This window comes from Carcharodon carcharias, chromosome 11 (genome assembly GCF_017639515.1).
Source record: "Carcharodon carcharias isolate sCarCar2 chromosome 11, sCarCar2.pri, whole genome shotgun sequence".
Taxonomy (NCBI): domain Eukaryota; kingdom Metazoa; phylum Chordata; class Chondrichthyes; order Lamniformes; family Lamnidae; genus Carcharodon; species Carcharodon carcharias.
Window position 1 is genome coordinate 89,433,355 of NC_054477.1, and position 23,571 is coordinate 89,456,925.

The 23,571-nt window shown below is 46.6% G+C and overlaps 1 protein-coding gene across 1 annotated transcript in view; it reads left to right on the top strand.

Annotated features, from left to right (window-relative positions):
* naalad2 (N-acetylated alpha-linked acidic dipeptidase 2) overlaps positions 1 to 23,571 on the top strand; it is a 485,356-nt gene that overhangs the window by 96,058 nt on the left and 365,727 nt on the right. Inside the window, exon 5 of the mRNA XM_041199157.1 lies at positions 22,902 to 23,027. Within this exon, the coding sequence (XP_041055091.1) occupies positions 22,902 to 23,027 (126 nt within the window). The remainder of the gene's footprint in view (positions 1 to 22,901; positions 23,028 to 23,571) is intronic.

The window sequence follows — 23,571 nt, forward strand, 5'->3', positions numbered from 1 at the left end:
CTTGGATGAGTGCGGTTTTAGCAACACTCAAACTTGGAGCAACCCAGGGCAAAGCAGCTCACTTGATCAACACCCCATCTACCACCTTAAACATTCACTCCACCCCTCGATGCACATTGGCACCAGTGTGTACCACGTACAAAATACACTGTAGCAACTCACCAAAGTTGACAGCACCTTCCAAACCCATGACCTCCAGCACCTAGATGGATAAAGGCAATAGATGCAGAGGGAACGCCACCACCACTTGCAAGTTCCCCTCCAAGCCCCACACCATCCTGACATAGAATTATATTGTCATTCGTTCACTGTCGCTGGGTCAAAATCCTGGATCGCCATTCCTAAAGGCATTGCAATGTACTTGAACCAGATCAACTGCAATAGTTCAATAGGACAGCTCATCACTACCTTCTCAAAGGGATTAAGGGGTGAGCAACAAATGCTGGCCTTGCTATCAATGATTACATCCCATAAAGGAGTAAAAAAATTACATCAGTGCTTATAAAATGGCTTACTCTAGCTACACGGAATTATCATTCTCTTTAGTGACCTCAAGGTGTTGTCTTTGCCAATCCTAAAGCAAATGGTACTTTTATATTTCTTAATCTTGCATTGATACTCACTGCATGGTGAACCAAGATAACATTTTAGTCAAACTATCGCATATACTGTTGGAGTACAAGCATTATCAGTATCGCACAATTAACAAAGACCGTGACTAACACATTCATCACAGGACTAAAACTCCTTGTGACCAGTGTGATTCTTCAGATTGATCACTGTCTTCAACCTCTTCCTTAGAATTCCCTTTATTATGTGTCATTTCGAGAACCTACCTCTTTGCTTTGGGCAGCTCACATCATAATGATACTTCGATTCACACCTGAAGCATTTTTAATTGTTTCTTGGGATTCATTCACCCATTATCGTTGCTTAAATTTTATCTTCTATAATACCCAAATCTGCTACAGGTGCTTTCATCCTTATTCTCCCTATCTTTAATCCTTCTGTTATATTGATTCCTGTGTCCTGTGTCTGGACAATTTAAAAATCTGGTAATCATTGAGTCTTCTTTGTGTCACAGCAGGCTGACTCATTTGTTCTGTGAAGGCTGAAGTAAATAACTGTTTTCCCAGGAATCTTTTTAATGCAGCAGACGCCTGATCCAAAAAGAGCTCCCTCTCTGAGAACCAAACACCAGTTAGAACTGTCTGCATGAGACTTTTTAGCACAATCCGCTAACTTAAACACTAGTATTGATCAAAGGATTCTCAAATTGAACTTCTTTAATATGATCTGATAGAGTCCGTGATGCATGGACTAGCCATCTGTTTTATTCCAAATCCCATCAAATTCTAACCATGCTTCGTGGTCATTTAACAGGTTATGTTGTAGATTTCATTCAGGAACTTTAATCTCTAATAGAAGGTCCAAATTTCATCACTATCCAACTTACTGTCATTCATCTCACAAAATACTTAGCATCATAATTTGTGTCCACATATCTACTGCATTCTTCCACTGGTTATATGGCTCAGACTCTGAGAACATCGGAGGGTAATCATACCTCAAGAATTTAAACTTGCTCTCTGCATTTTCTACAATGGCCACTGGAATTTTATTTTATATCTGCATCTTTTTTCCTTCGTTTCCAATCTTCACCTCTAGGCAACCATCTTCTGTTACCATGTTCCATTCCAGATAGCCAGGTGGTGAAGGATAGAATTGGAGCCTAATCTTTACACACTTATAAGCTTCTACTTACAAAGATATACATTGAAAACATGGATCTGCATACTCAAAAACAAGCTTTCAGTCTACCTCTAGATATAGGACAAGTGAATGCCCAGTTAACGCCCACCATCTGAATACAATTAAATACCCAATTAATATACAATTAACAAGATATTCTGATTTTTTATTCAGTGTCTGGATATTGCGGGCAAGGAATTCCATGGCATTTATTGCTGAACAACATAGAGCACAGGTGTAATTAACAAATTTGGATCTAATAATATCACTGTCCTGATAACTGTAATGGTCTTATAGCAATTTCAGATCAGTAATATAATGAGCATCGGAACCATTGTCCTAGCATTTGCTGTAATGGTGTTATTGATGTTGAAAGCCATAAATTGAGCTGTTGTACTCCTCAAACCTCCAGTGGTGATTCATGGCAGAATTTATTGGGAAAATAATTAGAATACCACCAAACAAAGTAGTAGATCAGGAACTGTGCAGCCAATGTCTGATACATGGACAACAGGTCAATTGACAGGACATATTTATGAGCAATGGCTCTGATCTGATAACGTGGAGAAGTATGTATCGACAGAATGTCCTGATTGGGTTTAGTATGATTGACAGACTAGTACTGAAATAAGAAAAATAAATAAATTGGCATTAAAAAAGGACCCACCCATAAGCATAGAGTTGTCTCCCAAACTGCATGTGATCCCTAACCATTTTTCATTGTCAGTTTCAACATATGTTTATTGCACAAGATTAAAAAAAAGTAATATAAAATTAGTAATATCAATCAGAGGAGAAACAGAATATCCCTGGCTGTCAGAACACTTATTTTATTACTAATTGAGATTATGATTTCAATGAGGTTTATGGAACAACACCTATCCTTTGGCAAGCTGCTGAATGATTAAATTAGTTCAATACTGTTCTGTAATGGATGTGAGGCTGTGGGATCACTGTGTTGTTAATTCAGCAACCTGACCTCATCAAGGTGCTAAAGCAGATAAATGGACTGAGGTGCAGGTCAGCTATGATCTAATTGAATAGTAGAGGAAACTTGAGGGGATGAATGACCCACTCTTGTTCCTATGTTACTAGGATTTTAATTGGAGGGGCTTTGATAATTAGCCATTCAACTTTATTATCAAGTATCTCTGTGGAGCTTTGTAAATTCAAGAAAATTATGGTGTGCTTCACGTAATAGCATCAGTCACTCATATTGTAATTTCCTAGGATTTCTGCATCATAATGTGTAAATGTCAATTTGTCGTTACTATGGAACAAGTTTTCAGCAAATTCACAGCCATTCTTGTCATGGGTCAAATCAAAAGTCTGTCATGGAATCTTTTAACTGCCTAGAGACCAGTTTGAGAAACTGTAGAGGCTCTACTAGCTCTGAAGATAACATTTACCTATGGACTTGCTTACCTGTGTGTCAATAGTTGTTGTAAGGAAAACACATCAAATTGTATCCTATTAACATAGAAGACATTGAAAGAGAGACTCCTGACATTATTTTTCCAGTAACACAGTGAATATAGATCAAGCAGTCTGAACCTGTAAAAGATAACAGTTTGAATTTCAGACATATGTATTTGAGAGTTAAAAGGATATTAGTTACAAAAATATGTGAACTTGATGGGAAGAAAACTGATTTGCACAGTACGCTCTTTTAACCCCCATCTCTCTTTACTTCTTTCTCTTATTTCTCCACTGTTGGTGCTTACTTATGATGGGATGAAGATCAATGCATGCTGGTATATCACTCAAATGTTTATTCTTCAAGTGTGAATCCATTTCACGTCAGAAGATTATTTGAGCGTGGGATAATCGTACGTGAGCTTAACTTGGTCCTCATCCAGCATTCATACATTCACGCTTTCCAATTAGGTCAATGACAGTGATAAGAAGCTGGAAAGATACCTATTTGTACACATGAATTGTTTCCTCTATTCCTCTTTTGTTCCCTTTTAATCCTTCACCTCACTCCCCTCCCCGCATCTCCAAATCTGACTTTCTGAGCCTTGGAGCACCTCAGCTGCTCCCAAAGCCAGCTGTACAGATTAAAGCTGGTATCCTCCTGATCTGTTTGGGTAGGCAATGCATTTACCCATTTGGGCAGAATTTTCTGCCTGTCGGGTGGGCGGAGCAGGAGCAGGCACAGACCCCATCGCCGCCCGCAATCGGGTCTGCACTGCCATTTTATGTGGGTGGGTCAATTAAGGCTCGCCCAGCATGAATCGCGGCTTCCGAGGACAGTTGGAGTGGCCGGGCAGCGGCGGCGGGACAGCAATGACTGCTGGGTCCAATGGCAACCCGGCGGCCTATTTAAAAAAGCTGCTGCAGCCTTTCAAAGGCTGTCAAGCATGGCTACTGGAAGGGCTGCCCAGAGCACTGCTCATGAGCAGGCCATGCAGGGGGGCACTGTGCCCCTTGTCTTGTGGACGATTGCCTTGCTGCCCCCCTCGAGGCAGTGGCAGCACAGCAGGAGGTCCTTGTACCCCAGGACGGGAGGAGGAGGCCCCCCCCACATGACCAAACGTGCCTGGGAGGAGGTGGCGGAGGTGGTGAGCTCCCACGACGTGGTGCGACGCACTGGATCCAATGCTGCAAGTGCTTAAACGACCTTTTGTGCTCGGGAACGATGAGTACCATGTTGGCATTGGTCACTTAACCCAGCAGCTAGGCTTTCCCCCCTAACGGGCCACCTGCCCCCGCCCCCAGGTCTGAGCATAGTGACTGCATGAAATCATTGATGGCATGTGTCCTTCTTTGGGTGAGCCAGCAGATATTGCCCATGCCGAGGTCATCCTGAGAAGGTGGTGATGGGATGGGTTCTGCACCTGCAGATGTGGTACACTGAGACTCACATTACTGTTTTGGGGACAACCTGGAGGATCTGTACCCAGGCGCAGTGCTGGAACTCCAGGGCATGTCAAAGTCAGGGTGATGACATGCTGGGAGGGGAGATTCAAGGTGGCGTGGCACCGATCGATCTGCTGCCCTCTGCACCTCGTTGCTATGGAAGGCTAAGTGTGTGGTGCCACATGTGATGTAGGCAGCATTTGGCCAAGGTGGGTGGGGTAGGGGACAGGCCTAGCATCTTTGTGTGAGTGTTCGGCAGCAGCGGGGTGAGAAGACACTGTGGCCCTTCAATGTCCCACTCTGGTTGGGGTGGGCCATCTGCGAGCAGACTCCAGGTACAATTGGCACTGATCAATGCTCTTTTCTCCTTTTCAGGAGAAGAATGCACACAATGCCGCCGAGCGGGTGAGGACTGGCGGAGGGCCGGCCCAGGTGGCGATGCTTACCCAGTTCGAGCAAGAGGCCCCAGATCTGGAGAGGTGCCATGCACTCAGGTCCACTGGTGTCAGTGAGGCTGGGGTGCCAAAAGCAGGTATGTTCTCCCAGCAGCCATGGCAGTGCTCGATGTTCAGTGATTGAAGTTTGCAAGATGGCTTGACCATTGCTTATGGAAAGATGAGCGCATAATGATCCGGGGGACAGGGATGCACATTGACATTGACCCCATGTTATCTAATCAAATGTTCTTGTTCTTCCTTTCAGCATCAGTGGAGCAGGGCTGGGAGGAGCAGCAGAGGCCCCCTCTCACACCTGAGGGCCCTGAAGTCTTGGACTCACTAGCGTCACATCATCTCTGCCAGGCAGGCACCAGCGCAGATACTAGCACCTCGGTGGGAATTAAATCATCGGCTAGTGTGCTGGGCCACAGCGGTGAGGGCACTTCACAGTTGCTGGAGGAGCTGGTGGAGACAGAGAGTGCCCATGGCGCCAGCAGTCAGAGGACTGCAGGGGACCAGGCACATGCTCAGTCGGTGCCTGATGATGTGCCTCTGGAGTCGTCAGCGACGCAGCAAGCACAGAAAGTGTGGCCGGGTGTGCAGGAGCATCTGGTGGAGATGCGTGAGGCTATGCTTGGCTTGGTGTCTGTGGTGGAGGAGTATACGCGGCCCATCACCAATGCAATGAGCCTCATGTCCGAGTGCCATGCATCCTCCATGGAGAGACTGGCGACTCTCGTGGAGAGGCTCCTCCAGGACACCTGTCAGGGATTCCTGGGGATGCGCTCAGACCTGCAAGCCCTCACACTGGCATTGACCTCAGCTGGTCAGTGCCAGTGTGGGAGATGGTCTGGGCATCAAGTTTCCCAGCTCGGTGCCCATCCATCCACCGTGTGCAGGGAGGTCCGAAACGACCTCACGTCAGTGCAGCAGCTGCCTGTCGTCTCTGCGGGATCCTCTCAGGGTGCTCTGAAAGAGGGCGGCAGCTCCTCCGCCCCTCTGCCAGTGACTGTTGCATCCTGTGAGGCTGCAACGACTGGGGAGATGCCAGCTGTGGAACTGGCAGCTCCTTCCCAGGCGGAACCAGCACAGGCTCCATGGGCCAGAGGACGGCCGCCAAGGTCATCGAGGCCAACAGAGTGAGCAGGCTGTCTCAGATGCCAGTCCCAGCAAGGGAGCAGCACCAAGACGTAGCACCCAAAAACGTAAACATAAGGCAAATTAGGCACACCATGGGTTTATCACTGGTGCTTTTGTGTTGACCCACAATGAAATCTTCGTGAGTTGGTGTGATTTTTAATACCTTTGTCATTTTGTTTTCTTAAGTTCCTTTTGTTACACCATTAAATTCAGACATGTGACCATGGCTGAGGGTGCCTCTTCTTCTGCAGGCGGATGGTTACCAATAATGTTATGAGTGATTTGTGTGACATTCAGCTTTATTGACACGGCCCTTATTTAATGTTCCTAACCAGGCATACTTAGCGCTCAGTAATCAAGTTTGGAGCCTGCAGCCGAGGCTTGTGCTGGAGGTCCATCTGTGGTGTGCTAGCTGAAAGTTCGTTGGATTAAAGCCTCCTGGGTGTCCCTGCCTCCCTGGAGTATGCCCGGGTCAGCGTCTACCCCCTCAGCATTTCCCTGCGTATGCTCATCCTCTGACTCACTGCTGGACTCATCATGTGCATCCGCAGCCAATGCGTCTGCGTCTTCTTTGTCCATAGCGTCCCTCCTTTCCAGAGCAAGATTGAGGAGAGTGCAGCATGCAACCACTAACAGCGACACACGATTTGGGGGTACTGGAGTGCACCCCCCTGAATGGTCTAGGTATTGGAAGCGCATCTTGAGAAGACCGATGGCTCTCTCCACCACAGCTCTTGAGGAGCCCTGGCTCCTATTGTAGCGCAGCTCAACTTCTGTTCTTGGATGGCGGAGAGGCGTCATGAGCTGCCTTCTGAGGGGATAGCCCTTGTCATCCAGCCGCCATCCATCAAGCCAGGCTGAGGCACTGAAGAGTCCCGGCACCTGGGAGTGTCTGAGGATGTAGGCGTCGTGGGAGCTGCCTGGGTACCTTGCACAGACTTGTAGAATCAGCATCCTATGGTCATACACTATCTGCATGTTCATGGAGTGGAAGCCCTTCCTGTTGACGAAGGCACCGGGCTCACCTGGTGCCTTGATGGCCACATGTGTACAGTCTATTGAACCCTGGATGGGGGGGAAGCCAGCAATGGCCACAATGCCTCTGGCTCGCTGTGTCTGACTTGCCTGGTCCTAACGGTAGTGAATGAAAGTCAGTGCACACCTGAACAGATCTGAATTCATGCCGATAGTAATTCGGAAGATGGCAATGGTTGTTATAACCAATCAGCAGGATTCAATAATGGGGTAGATCTTGACTTAGTGTGACAGTGTAAAATGTGTGATAATGGGTCAAACAGCCTGTATGAAATCTCTCCCCATTTTACTCTTCATTAACTTCAATGTTAACCAAAATAGTGAGCAATGTAAAATGGGTTGCCGATTCACTATCACGTGTCTGTAACCTGCTTGACACAAGTGTGGACAGATGATTGGGAGACACCGCAAAGATCACCCACTGACCCCTGGAAGGAGCCAGAGGCATAGAGGTTGAGGGCACCTGTGACTTTCAGAACCACTGACATGGGCTGTTCACCCACACAGTTAGGGGAGATCTCAGGCCCAATCATCTGACAGATATAGTTGGCTGTCTGCCTTGAGCGTCGGAGCTTCCTTTGACACTGCACCTCAGACATATTGAGGTAGCTGCTTCACCGCCTGTATATCCTGGTAGTAGGATAGTGGCGTCTTCTGTGGCCCCTTCCGCCTTGGATACCTCTTGGCCCTGCACACCTTGTGCCTGCGCCTGTCCTCCCAAAGGTGGCTCCCCTGGAGGCTGAATGTGCACTCCTGGCTTCCTGCCACTTCTAGCCCTCCCTTCCTCCTCAGAGGAGGCGCCTCCAGTGGAGAGTTCAACTCCCATTCCCAGGCTAAGGGATGGCTTCCTGAAACACATAGGTCCCAAAACGATTCCACACTGCAGAGTGCTGACCTGAAGGTTGTCTGTCCAGACCAAGCAGCTGGTATGTGTTTTGAAGTATTTCAGCTCACACAGGCAGTTATCATTTACTTTCCAAATTAAATATTTGACAGAGCACACTCGCAAGCCCACTGAGCCCTTTTATCCCGCCCATGGATGAGGTTTACACAAAAGTTTCCTAACTGCCTGCCCGTTGCACCCGTGTGACAACCTGAAGATCGCATGGGACCCGAAAAATCGCCGTCAATTGGCACCTCAAGGACCTTAAGTGGCCCGTTAATTAATGGCGGGCACGCATCGGAGATCATCGCGCGCCTGCCCACCGAAATATTGCGATGGCACACGGTGACGTTGGGATGCTCGCCCGACATCACCGTGCCTCATTTTATGCATTGGCATGCGCGTCCTGCCCCCACACGCCAACGGGAAAATTCTGCCCCATAAAGTCACTCAAGAAGGTTAGAAACTGCTGCCAAGCACATACTTTGCCCTGAAGTTCATGCAGCACTAATCAGTCTAATGCAGTTAAATTTTATAGTGCTCCTGTAGTGTTTTTTAATGAAACTGCAAGAGTCCTCTGCCTATTTTTGATATTTTAATGTAAAAGAAACTCTACAGGTATTGTTGATGCCTTCCCATTTTTCTCTTTAAGATATTGTTGACATCTGGCTGATCAATTTGGAAATGGACATGATGGATTTTTTAAATAAACAATAATTTCCAAAATTGTTTGCCCCCTCCCTTCTTTCCCCTATTCAAAACAGCAACAGATTTATATAAACTACTGGGTAACAAATGAACATTTTTTAATATTCATTGAGCCATTCAAAAATATTAACCTTAGGAAGTTAGGAACAAGAGTAGGTCATTGAGCCTCTCTAGCATGCTCCTCCATTCACCATGATCAAGGCTGAGCTGTGACCTAACTCCATATACTCGCCTTTGTCCCAACAAGTTAACATTTAGCTAAAATTATCTAAAATAATTGTGCTTGCCATTAAGGTTTAACTCTCATTCTTCCATACAATCTCGTAATAGTGATGGGAAATAATCAGCAGTACATCTGATGCAAAATCTACTGAGACACAATTTTGTATCCCCGCTGTAACTGTGTTATTGGTGCAAAGTTCCACTGTGTTTATTTTCTTTTGGTCTGAACTATTTAAAGGAATAAATGAAGAAAATGCTTAATGCCTCAAAAAAAAACAAGTTGGAATAATGGGAACACAAGCAAAATACTGTTGACGCTGCAAATCTGAAATTAAAACAAAATACTCAAAATACTCAGCAGGTCATACACCATCTGTGGAGAGAAACAGAGTTAACGTTTCAGGTCAGTGATCTTCTGTCAAAACTGGAAATTGTTAGAGATGCGCTGGTTTTTAAGCAGGCAGAGACAGGGAAAGTGGGAAGGGAGGAAAGAAGGAAAAGGTGATAGAAGTAATTAAATGATGACAGGATGGCGATGCAAGGCAAATGGGAATGGTAATGGGACAAGTAAAGACTCAAAAGATGAGACTAGAAGAGGTGTAGATGGCAAGAGCAGAATCATTGCAAGCACTTATTGGCTGAAAAATGAGAGCAGTGGTTAAGATATGAAATTGTTTAACTTAATGGAGCCTGGAACATTATAAAGTGGCTAATGGAAAAATGATGTGCTGTTTCTCGAGCTTACTTTGAGCTTCATTGGAACAACATAGAAGGCCAAGGACAGAGTTCAGAACGGGAATGAAATGAAGAGTGGAAATGGCATTGATTAGAAGCTCAGGGCCAAGTTTGTAGACTGAATGGAGATGTTCAGCAAAGTGGTCACCAACTCTGCCTTTGGTCTCCCCAATGTACAGGAGCAGATACAAAATACTAAATTGAAAGAAATACAAGTAAATTTTACCTGGAAGGAATGTTTGGGGCCCTGAGCAGTGGGAAAGGAGGAGGTGAAAGGGCAGAGGGTACAGTCCCTTTGGAATGCTGAAAGGGGAAGGGAGGAAGATGTGTTTGGTAGCGGCACCATTCTGGAGGTGATGGACATGGCCGAAGATTATCTGTTGAATGTGGAGGCCGGTGGGGTTGAAAGCGAGGGTGTGGAACTCTGTCATGTTTCTTCCCCTTTCTTCCCCATGCCCCCCACTTCATCCCCTGTCCCACAGCCAAGAGCAACCAAAGAACTAGAAGTAAAAATAAAAATGAGTGGGTGCAAGTGAAAATCAATTGACCTTGATTTACTCTTTGTACATTAAGGCAGAGTAGCATATTTTCACGTTCCCTTGAGTTGACCGTGTCTTTCTCTCTATCAGTCAGTTCATGTTGGATTGGAATACGGAGCGGATGAATGAAAACAGGCCTTTCTGGTTATGGCTATTTTACAAAAAAGGAGGGTTCATTGTCCTAGTGTTTATGGCAATAATAGTTGTAAACAACAGCAAGTTAATTGTGCTGTTCTCATGACAGCATGTACAGAGTAGCCTATTGGAAAGTGCTTATTTTAGAAGTTGACAGCTCATTGTTATTAAATACAATAGGCATGCGTGGACACGATAGTAAATTACTGACATATAATTCATTAGTCAGGTTTAACCAAAATTATTATTTTCACGAGCTTTGGAAAGATGTTGATGCTGTGTTTATATAATACAACTGTTTGAGGTGATTGGTGAAGTAGAATCTATCCTATTTATACAAGAGGACTGATTCCAAAGCAATGGAAAACTGTGTATGTGTATTACTAAAGTCACAGCCGGTGACTTCATCTTCTGGCTGCCATTTCCTCCCGAGTTAACTAACGTTTGGACAATAATAAAATAATTGGCCTGCACAGGTGGGCTGAAAGCTAACCCAAATCCAGATGGGTTATGATTCCACCCTCTCCCCCTCCCCCGCCCCTGCCCAGAAGCTGTTTACATCAAAGAGAAGGAACTGTTACTGAAGGAAATGGAGAACAAGGGTACTTTTGGGAGGATCTTGTTGCCTCTGGGAGTGAAGGGAGCAACAGTGCTTAATTTATTGCACAGCAGGTGTTTGTCCTTTTAGGTTAGTGTGAGCTAAAATTGCTTGAACCATTTTTGGGTGGGGCTCATGATTTGTGACCTGCTTGTGCCCATTGAGGTGGAGATAGGCAGCATGCAAACTTTGTGCTGCCACCTTATTTACCTGATTGTAGTGTAGAGTTAGGCATCTGCCATGCTGCTGGCTGCCTCTGTGGTCAGCAGGGTGTTGAACAGTGTGTGTTAAACCACATGGTGCAGCTGTTCTTAAAAGGTATTCAATCACTCTTAAGGGAAACTGCAATGGATTACAGCAGGCTGCTACTGAATACTTCTACTGCCATTGTAAACAAGGAAATGGAACATCAGGGTAGAGAGAGGTTTCCAGGTTCACAGATGTGGCAGTGAGAGGCAGCAGGTTCTCAAGGATTGCCCTCAGTAGAGATTGGGAACAAGATTGGGGCAAGGAGATTGGTTCCTCATGTCTGGTCCCGAGGACTTGGCAACAATCCCTCAAAAAGTCTAATGACCTCACACAGTTGGCCAAGATCAGTAAATGCATCTTCACATGACACCTCCTACCCATTGCTGCAGCAACCTCTTGCACTGTTCAAAGCACCAATTCCCAATCAACCATCCAATACCAATCCCTAGATCTTAGGACCATATCTAATATCCAGATACTCCACCTCACCCTTACGCATTTACCAATGCCGCAAGCATCACACCCACCTCTCATTGCCTCCACATACCTTCAGCTATTCAGCTATGGCAGGCACATCACCCAAACAGTGCAACATAGTCACTGACATTCTTCCCTCTCTCTTGCAGGACAAGGTGACACACATTAGAGAGGAGCAGAGCAGAACCAGCAGAGAACAAGGATACCTGGATCTCTTGAGCCCTAACGAGGAGATAGTTCGTCACATCATAGGGCCAACAGAGACAGAGGCCATGGTATCCAGCACTGCTGGGAACCTTGAGGATGTTGGTATGTTCCAGCCTCATGGCCTTTCTCAATTCCCAGCACAACCTCATCCTGCTACCTGGCACCAAAAAACTGCCTACCTAGCCACAACAGCCCAAGGAGGAGGAAGAGAAGAGAGGAACAGCACAGCACTGATGAAGTGATCCACCACTTGATTTGACACACTCAGCCGCCAGCTCAAATACTGACTCTGGAAGCTAGTGTGGAACATGGTGGGTCACCAGACATGAGTGGGCTGCAGCCTCGAAAGAAGCAAAGGATGGTTCATTTGCCAGATCACCAGAGGATGAGGTCACAGACAAATCCTGCTGCAGGACATTCAGATGAGGATCACGACAGGACAGCAAACAGGAGAAAGCTTATGGCCATGCACACCCAGATGCTTGGTGCATTGCCAGGTAGCCTTCTTTCATTGCCAAGGAGCTTGGAGGAGTCTGGCTTCAACTTGTCAAAGGATATCGGGTAGAGCTTGCCTGTTCTGCAGCCTCTGTTCCATCTACCTGTTGTGCTGCAGATCCAGAGGCACTGCAGTTGCAGTCACTATCCTTGTTGCACCAGGTCAGCAAATCCTCTGCCCTCTCTGTGAGGATGCAGCAACACTCTACGAAAACCAGAAATTCACCACAACACTGCCAAGTACACTCTAGAGTACTTTCAGATACTTAGCAATAGTGGAGGTTGTTCAACATTGCCTTGCCTGCAATTTCAATGCTGAGCCCTTTAAATAACTCCAGTGCTGGGCCCTTCTTCCAACTAAACAATTAGGGCAGAATCATCCCAGATTTGTGCCAAGTCCGTTAACGGGCAGGAAAAGGACGGTTTACCCGCCGGACCCAATGGTGGCTTTTCGTGCTGTATTGTCCCATTCCTAGCGCTCACCACCTCATTATTAAATCATTCGCAGGAAACACGCTGGGTCACTGGTAGGGTGGCTTCTCATTCGCCTGCCCCACCCTCACCTCAGGCCTTTGGAAATCCAAATGTCATATTTAAAGGGCACCCCTGCACAGAGCTAGCACTCTCTAAGGGGTTGGAAGCTGCTGCAAAGTCATGGCTGCCAAAGGAAGGAAATATGCTGCCCCCAAATTTAGAGATGCCTCCCTCGGGTGCATACTGGATGCTGTGGAGGCCTGCCGTGAAGTCCTCTACCCCGGCTCTGGATGAAGTCTAGAAAGCAAAGTCACCAATCCAGCATGGGAGGCAGTGACAGTAGTGGTCAGCGCCAATACCCTGCAAAAGAAGACAACCACCCAGTGCTGAAAGAGGATGAATAATCTCCTCTGTTCTGCCAGGATAATTCTCTCATCACTCTCAACTCGTGCTGTCAGACCCATCACATATCCACAGGGACCTGACTCACTGTCAGTTCAAGGGACACCACCTTTCACTCTCTTACACACACCTTCATCTATCCTACAGATCGTATCCTCATCCTGTCCATGGCACCACTCACCACCTGCACATGCCAGACATCTGATCGTCTGGCCTGGCAGGCATCCTGCTTACATTCTCTCCATCTGTATTCATGCAGGACAAGCTGGCACACAACAAAAGGGAGAGGTCACAGATTGGTGAAGGAATGCCTGACACTAAGGTCCTCACAGACTAGCTGGCCGGTGGTGATCTGGATTGTTCCTGTGCTGACGGTGAGGTTGGCGGTACTCAACCAAGTGAGGATCCAGAAGTGCTGTATCCATCAGACAACTGTGCTGCGAGCAAGTTCCCCTGTTCCACAGTCCTGCCATGCACTAATTATCTCTCCTTGCTTCCACAGGTACATCTGGGAAGCAGCCGAGGGGGTCCACGAGCCAGGTTCTCGACTCAAGGCATAAAGACACCTCCAAAGAAGAACCTGATACCTGATGACACCCTAACTGAAGACTTGTCACAGTGCTCACCCACACCCGCCACCAGCACAGAGTCACACACCTCGGTGAGGCCTAGTTCTAGCGTAGGGGTAACAATCTGGTGAGCATATCGCACTGTCTGATCCACAACAGGTGGTGGCAGGGACTTCCCAGCTGTCTGGCACTCGGAGGATTACTGGAGGCCAGAAACCTTCTGAGTCCAAGTCAGATGACAAGCCTTTGGACTTGGTCATACCTCAGTTTCTGGAGCTGCAAAGGCAAACTTGGGAACATCAGAAAGGGATGTCCGCTGTACTCCTTAGATTGCAAGGAACAATGCAGGAGTCCGTCCGCCTTCAGTTTGAGGTGATGGTGCCAGCATACCAAAGCACTGAGGTCAATGCTAGTATGATGTCGGTTGCCATGGAGACCTTGATCCATGACATCGGTCCTGCACAGCTGCGTGGGTTGAACCCCATCGCTGATGCCATAGTTGGCCTCGAACAGTGTCAATGTGAGAGGGGTGTGGGACAGCTTGATCTCACTCCAGCTTCCCTTTCTCCTCAAGGAGGAAGCCAGGGGCCCTCAGGCACCCATAGGGAGGAGGATCAACAGATGTACACCCCGGGGCCATCCACCCAGGTGATTCGGGGAGTGTCCAGCCCATTCGAATCCGTCCAGGTCTCAGCCCTCCAGAGAATGCCCGCCAAGGTCATCACAGATAGGGTGTAGCACTCAGCAGGCTGCCTCCGCTTCCACTGTGGATGTTGGGGAGCACCAAAACGTAGCAGCAGGGTAAGGAAGGTTAAGAAGATGTAACTCTTATGAGTTAAAACCAATTAAACTAAATTAACAAAATTGGGATAAATCAGGCACAGTCCCTAATTCAGGTCAGCTGTAAAACCAAGAACAAAGTTTAAAGGAAACTTACAAACTTTAAATTAAAATGTGATTAAAGGGGTCAATAAAACACCCCAGTCCCCGCGGTGCCCACCGAGCACGGAAGGCCTCGAGTGTGCCAGCAGACACCGCGTGCTCCCTCTCCAGGGACATCAGGCCGCGAACGTAGCCGCGGAGTTAAGAAGATGTATTTGCACAGCCTGGACAGGGGTGTTAATCACTTGTACACACTGTTCACGATTCTAAATAAACTCCAAGAATGTCTCCCTCCTTATGGCTCCTTGTTATCATGAGCAGTGTTTGTGTCACTCACATGTGAAACCTTGGTTCCTGCACAAGATAAAGGCAAGTGTCTCAGTCCTGGGCCTCTTTCCTGAGTAGTGTGTAACCTTCAGATCAAAGTGATGGCCCAGCTTCACACTCACTGGACACGTTAGTGATGCCTGCACCTCGATGGTGCTTGTCATTACTGCCAGAATGTCATGGGCAGGTGTCACAGAGTTCTGTCATTTTCTCTGTATGCTCTCAGCACCTATGAAGTGGGACTGGCCCCGCCATCTCTTCAGCATCTGTGACTGGTGATGGTGTACTCTGAAGGGGTCAGGTGCTGAAAGCTCACAAAGGATCAGTTTCGCAGCTGCGTGTCCATGATATGACACTGATCACTAGCTGCCCTCAGCTAGACAGGAGTCAGACATTCATAGAGGCTATGTGAAGGTGTACGGAGTGTCCTCACTGCATGTCATCATCACCCCCCTGCAATCTAGTGCCTATTAGGGCCTCCACTGCATCACCATGACATGAGCCTGAGCACTGAGGGTATGTGCGCTGCCATCAGCCACACAGGAATCAAATATTCACAGATGCAAGGTGAGGATATCAGGACTGTCCTCACTGCATCTTCTCATCATCCTCCACAAATTTTGCAGCTATGAGGGCCTCCTGAGCTTGCATGCCTCGTCTAACCAGTGCAATGGCCCCTTTGCCAGCATCCCTGCCTTCGAGGACCTCATCATTGTCATCCCCTTTGAAGTTGTCCTCATTGGAGCATATATGCAGGTCCTCCATCTCCTCAGCAAGGTGCTTTGCTTTTGCAGTGCCAGGTTGTGGAGTGCGCAGCACACGATGATGATGTCTGACACCCTCGGTGGACTGTATTGCAGTGCTCCACCAGAACTGTCAAGGCACCAGTATCGTTTGCTCCACCAAAGTCCGGGTCGTGGCAGACTGTCACTTTGCTGCAATCTGAGGCTGCTGCATGGGCATCATCAGCCACGTTCTTTGTGGGCAGCCCTTGTCCCCTGAGGAGCGTACACTGCAGCCTCTCTGGACCCTGGAAGATGCCTGGAATCTGAGACCTGCCAGGGGATGTAGGAGTCGTGGGCGCTCCCTGGCAATCCTGTGCAGACCTGCAGGATGTGTTTGTGGTGGTCGCACACCAGCTGAACATTCAGCGAGTGGAAGCCCTTGTGGTTAACGTAATTGACTGCCTGTTGCCACAGAGGTTTAAGTGTCACATGAGTGCAGTCGATGGCACACTGCACCTGTGGAAAACCTGAGGTCTGTATAAATCCCAGCACTCTTGCTTCCTGGCTTCCTGATCCCAAGTGAAATACACAAAGAATTGTGCCATCATGAAGATGGTATCCGTCACTTTCTGCATGCACTTGTGGGTGGAGGCTTGTGAGATCCTGCACAGGTCACCTGTGGAGCCTGGAAGGAGCCACTGGCATAAAAATTGAGAGCCACAGTCACTTTCACGGACACTGGCAGTGAATGTCCTCTATGTCTGGCACCAAATCCTGCAGCAGGTGGCATATCTGACCGACCGGTTCCCTAGACATGCGCAGTCTTCAGCAACACTGGTTCTCAGTCATCTGCAGGAATGACAGGCGCTGTCTATAGACCCTGGGACTAGCAAGGCACTAATGAGTGACGGCTCTCTGTGGATCTTCAGTTGCATGCGTAGCACGCCCTGCCACCCCTTCAACTTGAGGGAGGTGCTCCTCTCTTTGCCAAACCAGCGCCTCTGCCGTTCTCCTCTTCTTCTCTGGTCACTGGAAGCCATGAGACATACTACAAAATCACAAGGCTCCATGATCCTAATGTTCTCCTCTGCAGGATCAAAGAGAGAGAAATGTGTGGGTTATCATGGGTGTACTAAGAACCTCTCTCTTGGTTAAGTCTGAAAGCCCTTCACGCATGCAGGAGAGTGCTGGCTACCACTTGGATGGCCAGTGTGTTATGTGCTGATTGGCTGTCTGAAAACCCACCCACCTCCACGCCTCTCCACCGATTGTGGACAGCTATGGCCATTGGATTGCATGTTGTGCTCTCAGCTCAGGCACATGCATTCTCCTAACCCCCGCTGCAATGTTGCACTGTTAGATTGAACCATAATGGATACTGGTGCAGACCTTAATAAAGACATTGCAAGGGGCTGTGAGCACCTGCACCATGGCCACCTTTCACAAGGGGAGTCTACAACTTGTCCAGTTGGCCAATTGCTCTGCTACTCTCTAAAACACACATTAATTTGCAGTCTGCGGCCAAGGGATGAAAAGTTCTGGGGCATTTAGTGGCACATTTATGTTTTTGTCTTGCTTGAGTGGGCAGAAAAGCTTCAGTGGCCCGATTCCAAGCATGTCAATGGAGCTGCAGCTGCACAGTCTCAGTTGTGGAAGAGTGCTTACTTTTGACAAATGTGTGGCTACTTCCCTCATCTCCCCCAGCATGTACTTGAGTCTATTCTTCAGTCTGTCTGTGCTGCCTTGCTCCCTCCACCACCACCACCCCCCGTTCTGACCCACATTGAAGCCCTTGCTCTGGTACTACACTGAAAGCCAGCCAGGAAGGAGTGACTTGCCCATGCCCCCTGCAAATGTTCAGCGCCTCATCCTTGATCTCCTACGGGTGATGCTCGTGAGCGCTGTGCAAGGTTGTGTGCACTCACCTCCAAGTTTACCTCGAAGTTCAGGTCATCAGGTGCATGCCCTTTAAAGGCAGTCATGAAGTGCGCCATTCTGAAGTCACACCGATGTGGGTGGTAAATTTGATGTGGGGTGATGATTCCGGCGAGCAAGGCTTGCAATTAGATGCAAACGTATTAAAATGACGTTCCAAATGTCCGGCATTGACCCATGTTGTGGACGATTGCAAGGTTTCACGATGGTGTAAAACTGATTTATGGCCTCCTCGTCATATTGTCCGCCCTCCACCCACCATGACACCCAATGCCAATGGGGCCGGAAAATTCCAGCAGTAATCTTTGATGTCTGACAAACCAATTAGTTGAATGGACCTGTATGGTCCACATTTGCAGATGACACAAAACTTGGCCATGTAGTTGATAGTGAGGAGGATAGCTGTTGTTTCCAGAATGATATATTGGTTTTGTTAAGTGGGTGGAAAAGTGGCAAATGGAATTCAATCTGGAAAAGTGTGAGGTAATGCATTTGAGGAGGACAAACGAAACAAGGGAATGCTCAATAAACAGGAGGATATTAAGAGGGGTTGAGAAAGTGAGAGACCTTGGAGTGCATGTCCACAGATCCCTGAAGGACAGGTGAGCAAGTTGGTAAAAAAGGTACATGGAATGCTTTGCTTTATTGGATGAGGTATAGAATACAAAAGCAGGATACAATTCTGGAGCTGTATAAAACACTGGAATTTTCAGGAAGGACACAATTGCTCTGGAGAGAGTACAGAGGAGATTTACAAGAATGTTGCCAGGGCTGGAAAATTGCAGTTAAGAGGAAAGATTGGATAAATTGGGGTTATTTTTCTTAGAACAGAGGAGGCTAACGGGTGAGCTAATTAAGGTGTACAAAATTATGAGGGGCCTAGATAGGGTAGACAGGAAAGACCTGTTTCCCCTAGCTGAGGGGTCTATTACCAGAGTTGGGAGGGTAATTTGTGGGAGTGAGGGGTATTTGGATGCTAGGGAGTTAGTCAGGAGTTTGGGATGGTAGTTGGAGTCAAGAGGGCAGTTGGGCGGTGGGTGGGTAATTGGAGGGCTGGGCAGGCAATCGGAGTATTGGGGGTTCGGGAGGGTAGTCAAGGGTGGGTGTGTATTTGGTCTCGGGATGGTAGTCATTTAAAGGGTACCTGGATCTGCAAGGCTATGGACCAGATGCTGTAAAACGGGATTTAAATGAGCAGCTAGTTTATTTTTTTCTCTTTCTTTGGCAGGCGCAGACACAATAGGCTGAATGGCCTCTTTCTGCACTGTAACATTTCTTTGGTTCTGTGGTTCTGTTCGGAAAATGGGCATCACATCAGCTAGTGGGACTGTGTGATGTCAGAATGGCGCCACTGCAGTTGCTTCTGGTGCATACAGGGGAATGCCCAGTTCAGCATCCTTCTCAACAATGGTACAGCATGCAGGCCCTGCCAGAAGTGGTCAGCAGCACAATGTGAACCCCCAGCTAGGCTTTTGGGGTTTGTAGCATGGTCTACAGTAGAGCTATGGATCTGAATTCCACGCAGGGGTTCTTAATCATTGAAGCATGCAGCGAGGCTGTTTCAGTTACTGAGGCAAAGGGAGTAATGCATACCAGAAAGATAATTACTGGTCAGTAATATTTGAAAAACACCTGTATTGCCCATTGTGCAGTGTGGTTTAAAGGAGAATTAATATTGGGAGGGATTTTTAAAATCTGCCTAAATGGCTGCAAAATGGTTGAAGCATCCGGGCGGCCTTCTTGATGCCAGTGTCAGGAGACCACAAATATTTTTAGGTTTGTGTCTCATATTTTGACAGAGCTGCCAAGCACACAGTGAGTGCGAGTAGGAAGCTTGGTTGGGGAGGTGGGGGGTGGGGGTTCGGTTTGGAAATCTCAGGGCGGCTACATGACCATGTCAAGCTGCAAGATTAAAAAGGGCAAGACCTGCAAGCGACAATAAAATTTCCACAAAATCGGTTTCTGGAGCTGCCTCTGTGGGGCTCTAATTTGCATATAAAAACAGCAGCCTCTTCTTTCAGATGTATTTTCAAGCTAACCTGAAAATCAGCTGAAAATGCAGCTCTTGGAAAGCTGAGGTATCCACCTGATGTTCTACAGCTGGCCATTTATTTTACAGGCAAGGAACATGGGCAGCTGGTGAAAATCATCCCATTGTCTGAGATAGGAAATACACTGAACTGTGCTGTGTTTTGTGAGAGCAAGGCACAAAAATAACCTAAACACTATGGCCAGAACTTTACATCCTGCAGGTGGCCACATGCCCGACCCGAACAGGCGTGAAATAGTGCGAGATGACGTCGGGCGAGTGTCCTGATGTCACTGCACACTCATGCAATATTTCGCTCGGTGCACACACTAAGCAGTTGGAAGTATGCCCGCCGACAATTAAGTGGGCAATTAAGCCCATTAATGATGTAATCAACAGCAATTTTACATGGCCCATCCATTTTTACCGTTGGCGTATGGTTGATTCCCAGGCGGCATTCACATTTTTGCTCAAACTTGATTCCAGGGCGGGACGAAATCCCCATGGGGTAATAAAATAAAAAGAGATATCTGGGGTGCTGGTAAATGGGGTTAGGTAGGGAGGTCAGATGTTTCTCACATGTCGTTGCAGACTCAATGGGCCAAAGGGCCTCTTCTGCACTGTGTGATTCTGTGACTCTGACTTGTTTTTTATGAGGTATGTGTTCTGGTGCTTGATTGTGCTGCATGGGCATATTTCGCAGCATTTTTGTCATGTACTTTAGTCTGTAGAGATCTGCAGCTCCCTGTCTGCCTTCAGGGAGCTCTCTCGAAGCACTCACCCACACCCTTGGTTATGTCGGTGCCCACCCTCTTATCGCCTCAACCCCAGCAGCACTGAACAATGTGGTAGGAGGCCAATCACGGCTGGTGGCCTATTTCCTGTCCAATCCCAGGCCCACCTGATCGCCCGTGTCCGACGACCAAAAAATTCAGGCCTATATATTTTATTTTGGAGTAGTTAATTCCTCCTTTATTGAAATATTTCAGCTGGAAAGAAATATACTTCAGAGCATCAGTAGATACATTATTGTCTAATTTGCTTTTAGCTTCCACAGACCCACCTGTTGCCATGAGGTCTGACTGTGCATACATGTAGCATGCAAGCCAACACTTTCTGTAAGGGCTCCTTTTGCAATCCTTAATGATTCTGCTGACGGAATTTGATTTCATTTTAATAACAGGCTCTTGGCCACGGCTGTGTGAAAGTCTCCTTCGCCTGAATTTTTGTTGCTCTGAGGCTGTTTATTTTATGAACATGTCATGTGATTTAGGTGACCAGACATCCTGGTTTTGCCAGGACAGTCCTGGTTTTTCACCAAATCTCCCAGTGTCCTAAAAGTTTTCTCCAAATTGCTCAAATGTCTGGCTTTTCAGCTCCCCTGGGTCCCCTCCCCTTTAACCCACTCCTCATGTTCCAATTACTCTCTGCAAACCCAAAATAAAACCCTCTCATGCTGCACATTCCTAGAAATCGGAATGCCACCTACTTTCTGACTTTTAGCTGCTGTGCCAAATGCTCCTCCATAGCATCTGCACAGAAATCCTTCTCACTGGCATCCCGAGCTGGGAGGGAGGGAATCAGCTCCTGGGTGACAAAAGAAAATTGACAGTGATGTCGTCCAACCACAAGCCTCATTTGATGAGGTAGTCAGATGGTGCCCATCGGTAAACCGCCAATCAGCGCTGAGGAAGTGACAGGCAAGTTTAGCTGAGGCATGGCACACTCAACCAAACTTCTCATTGAAAGATCGCTTGCTTTCCTATTTGTGGCTCTGGGTGCAAAAAAGATCTCCCACACTGGAGGTAACTTAAAATCCAGCTTCTGGCTGAAAACATCTACTGTTGGAACCCAGTGTGTAAATGAAAATTAATGAGGCGTTTAAAGGGAGATTGGTCTTACCATTGAGAATTGCACAATAAAATTAGAGTGGAATAGGGGATTCTGACTGGGATCTTGTGACAAACAAAGCCTTGGTTCTGTTTTTTAAGAAAAAGAGGTAGAAACATCAATGAAACAAAAGTCTGTGGTTTGTAACTGCTCTCTTCCACAATTGGTTGTCTTAATAAGGCTGCCAGCTCTGGCTAGACATATTCCAGGAGATGTCATCACATGACCACCTACCTTCAACTGCCCCTCCCCCAGCCTATTGCCATTGGTCACCCAACATGCCAATCCTCATGGAGCCCTTCCTAAGGCTTTTCAGTGTGTTCTCATTTTGACCTTTGAAAATCTGGTCATCCTATGGCCAGAATTTTCGGCTTGGCGAACGGGGGTGGGGCCCACTCGCCGAGGTGTAAAATGACGCAGGATGACATCGGGTGTGCATCCTGATGTCACCATGCATCATTACGATTTTCAGTTCAGCAGGTGTGCTGCCGACTTGGCTACGTGCCCGCCGAGCTGTCAAAGATCTATTAAGGCCATTGAAAAACTAATTAAACTAATAAACTTTGCTGCCCGTCCAACGTTAAGGTTGGTGGGCGGGCGAAGAGCCTGGGTGGCCTTGGCATTTTTCATGGAGCCTCATCCACGGACGGGATGAAGTTTCATGAAGTGTTTATAAATTGGATAAAAAATTTTATAAAAATTCATTGACATGTCCCAGCTCATGTGACACTGTCACATAAGGGGACATGTCTTAATTTTTTTTCTATACTTTATCTGGATTTTTAAAACTTTAGTTAATCTCCTTGAGCCAGTTCTGTGCCTCAGGGAGACTTTGAGTGTACAGTTGTTGGTAAATTTTGGATAAACTCCATCTCTTATGTGATTTTTTGCTACTAGTTTTCATTGTTTGAGCAATGTGTTTTGCAAGTTTCAGATAACTGCACTGCAGCGTGTAACGATCAAGTTGCAATGGACAATTTGTTCTTAGCTATTTAAATTTAGAATATTACTTAGATCACAACTAATTTTCATATAGAAATTTTACTTTGAGTTCAAAGCCAGTTAAATATTGATTTTATTATCTATGAACACTCACTGTTCTTATCATTAAGTGTTTGTGTGTAATCCATTTAAATGTGTTCTTTTCATTGGGGTTGTTGATATCAAGTAATGTGCTGTTATGTTTATGTACAGGGAGATTTAATCTATGTTAACTATGCTCGGACTGAGGATTTCTTCCAACTGGAAAGGGAACTGGGCATCAACTGCACTGGAAAAATTCTGATTGCCAGATATGGGAAAATCTTCCGAGGAAACAAGGTACAAATTTATTGTTCACGTTTATTTGAAGCATTCTGTATTTTTCTAAAGCAGTACTATGATTAGCAAATAAAAAATGTTGATTTTTGTTTTGAGGGAGAAAAGATGATTTAATCAAATTTGGCTGTTTCAAATGTAAGTTGTCATGGTGATGGGGCAACTCCAGAGTCCTTGAGAACTATGTGTAAGATATGGAAGAATTATGTTAAATATTAAATGTTATCTGGCTATCGTGTAATGCTGGTTCAGAAATATTACAAAGTACAAATATCATACTTGACTAAAGAAATAATCCTCTAGAAATCTCCGCTCCAGTCTATATCATAAACTCATGTTTTACAAAGTCAGTACTTGCACAGTGACGGAGTATGACAGATCTTTTATGTAAAGAAAATTCTATTTTGCTACTTCACTCATTACAGTTAAAAGATATGCACACCACTGAGTGGCCTAGTCCATGTTTACTGTAGAGGAAGGTGTACTGTGTGGTTTCCCCAGTGGCCAGTATGAGGAACACTGCTTTTCATGATGTATGTTGATGACC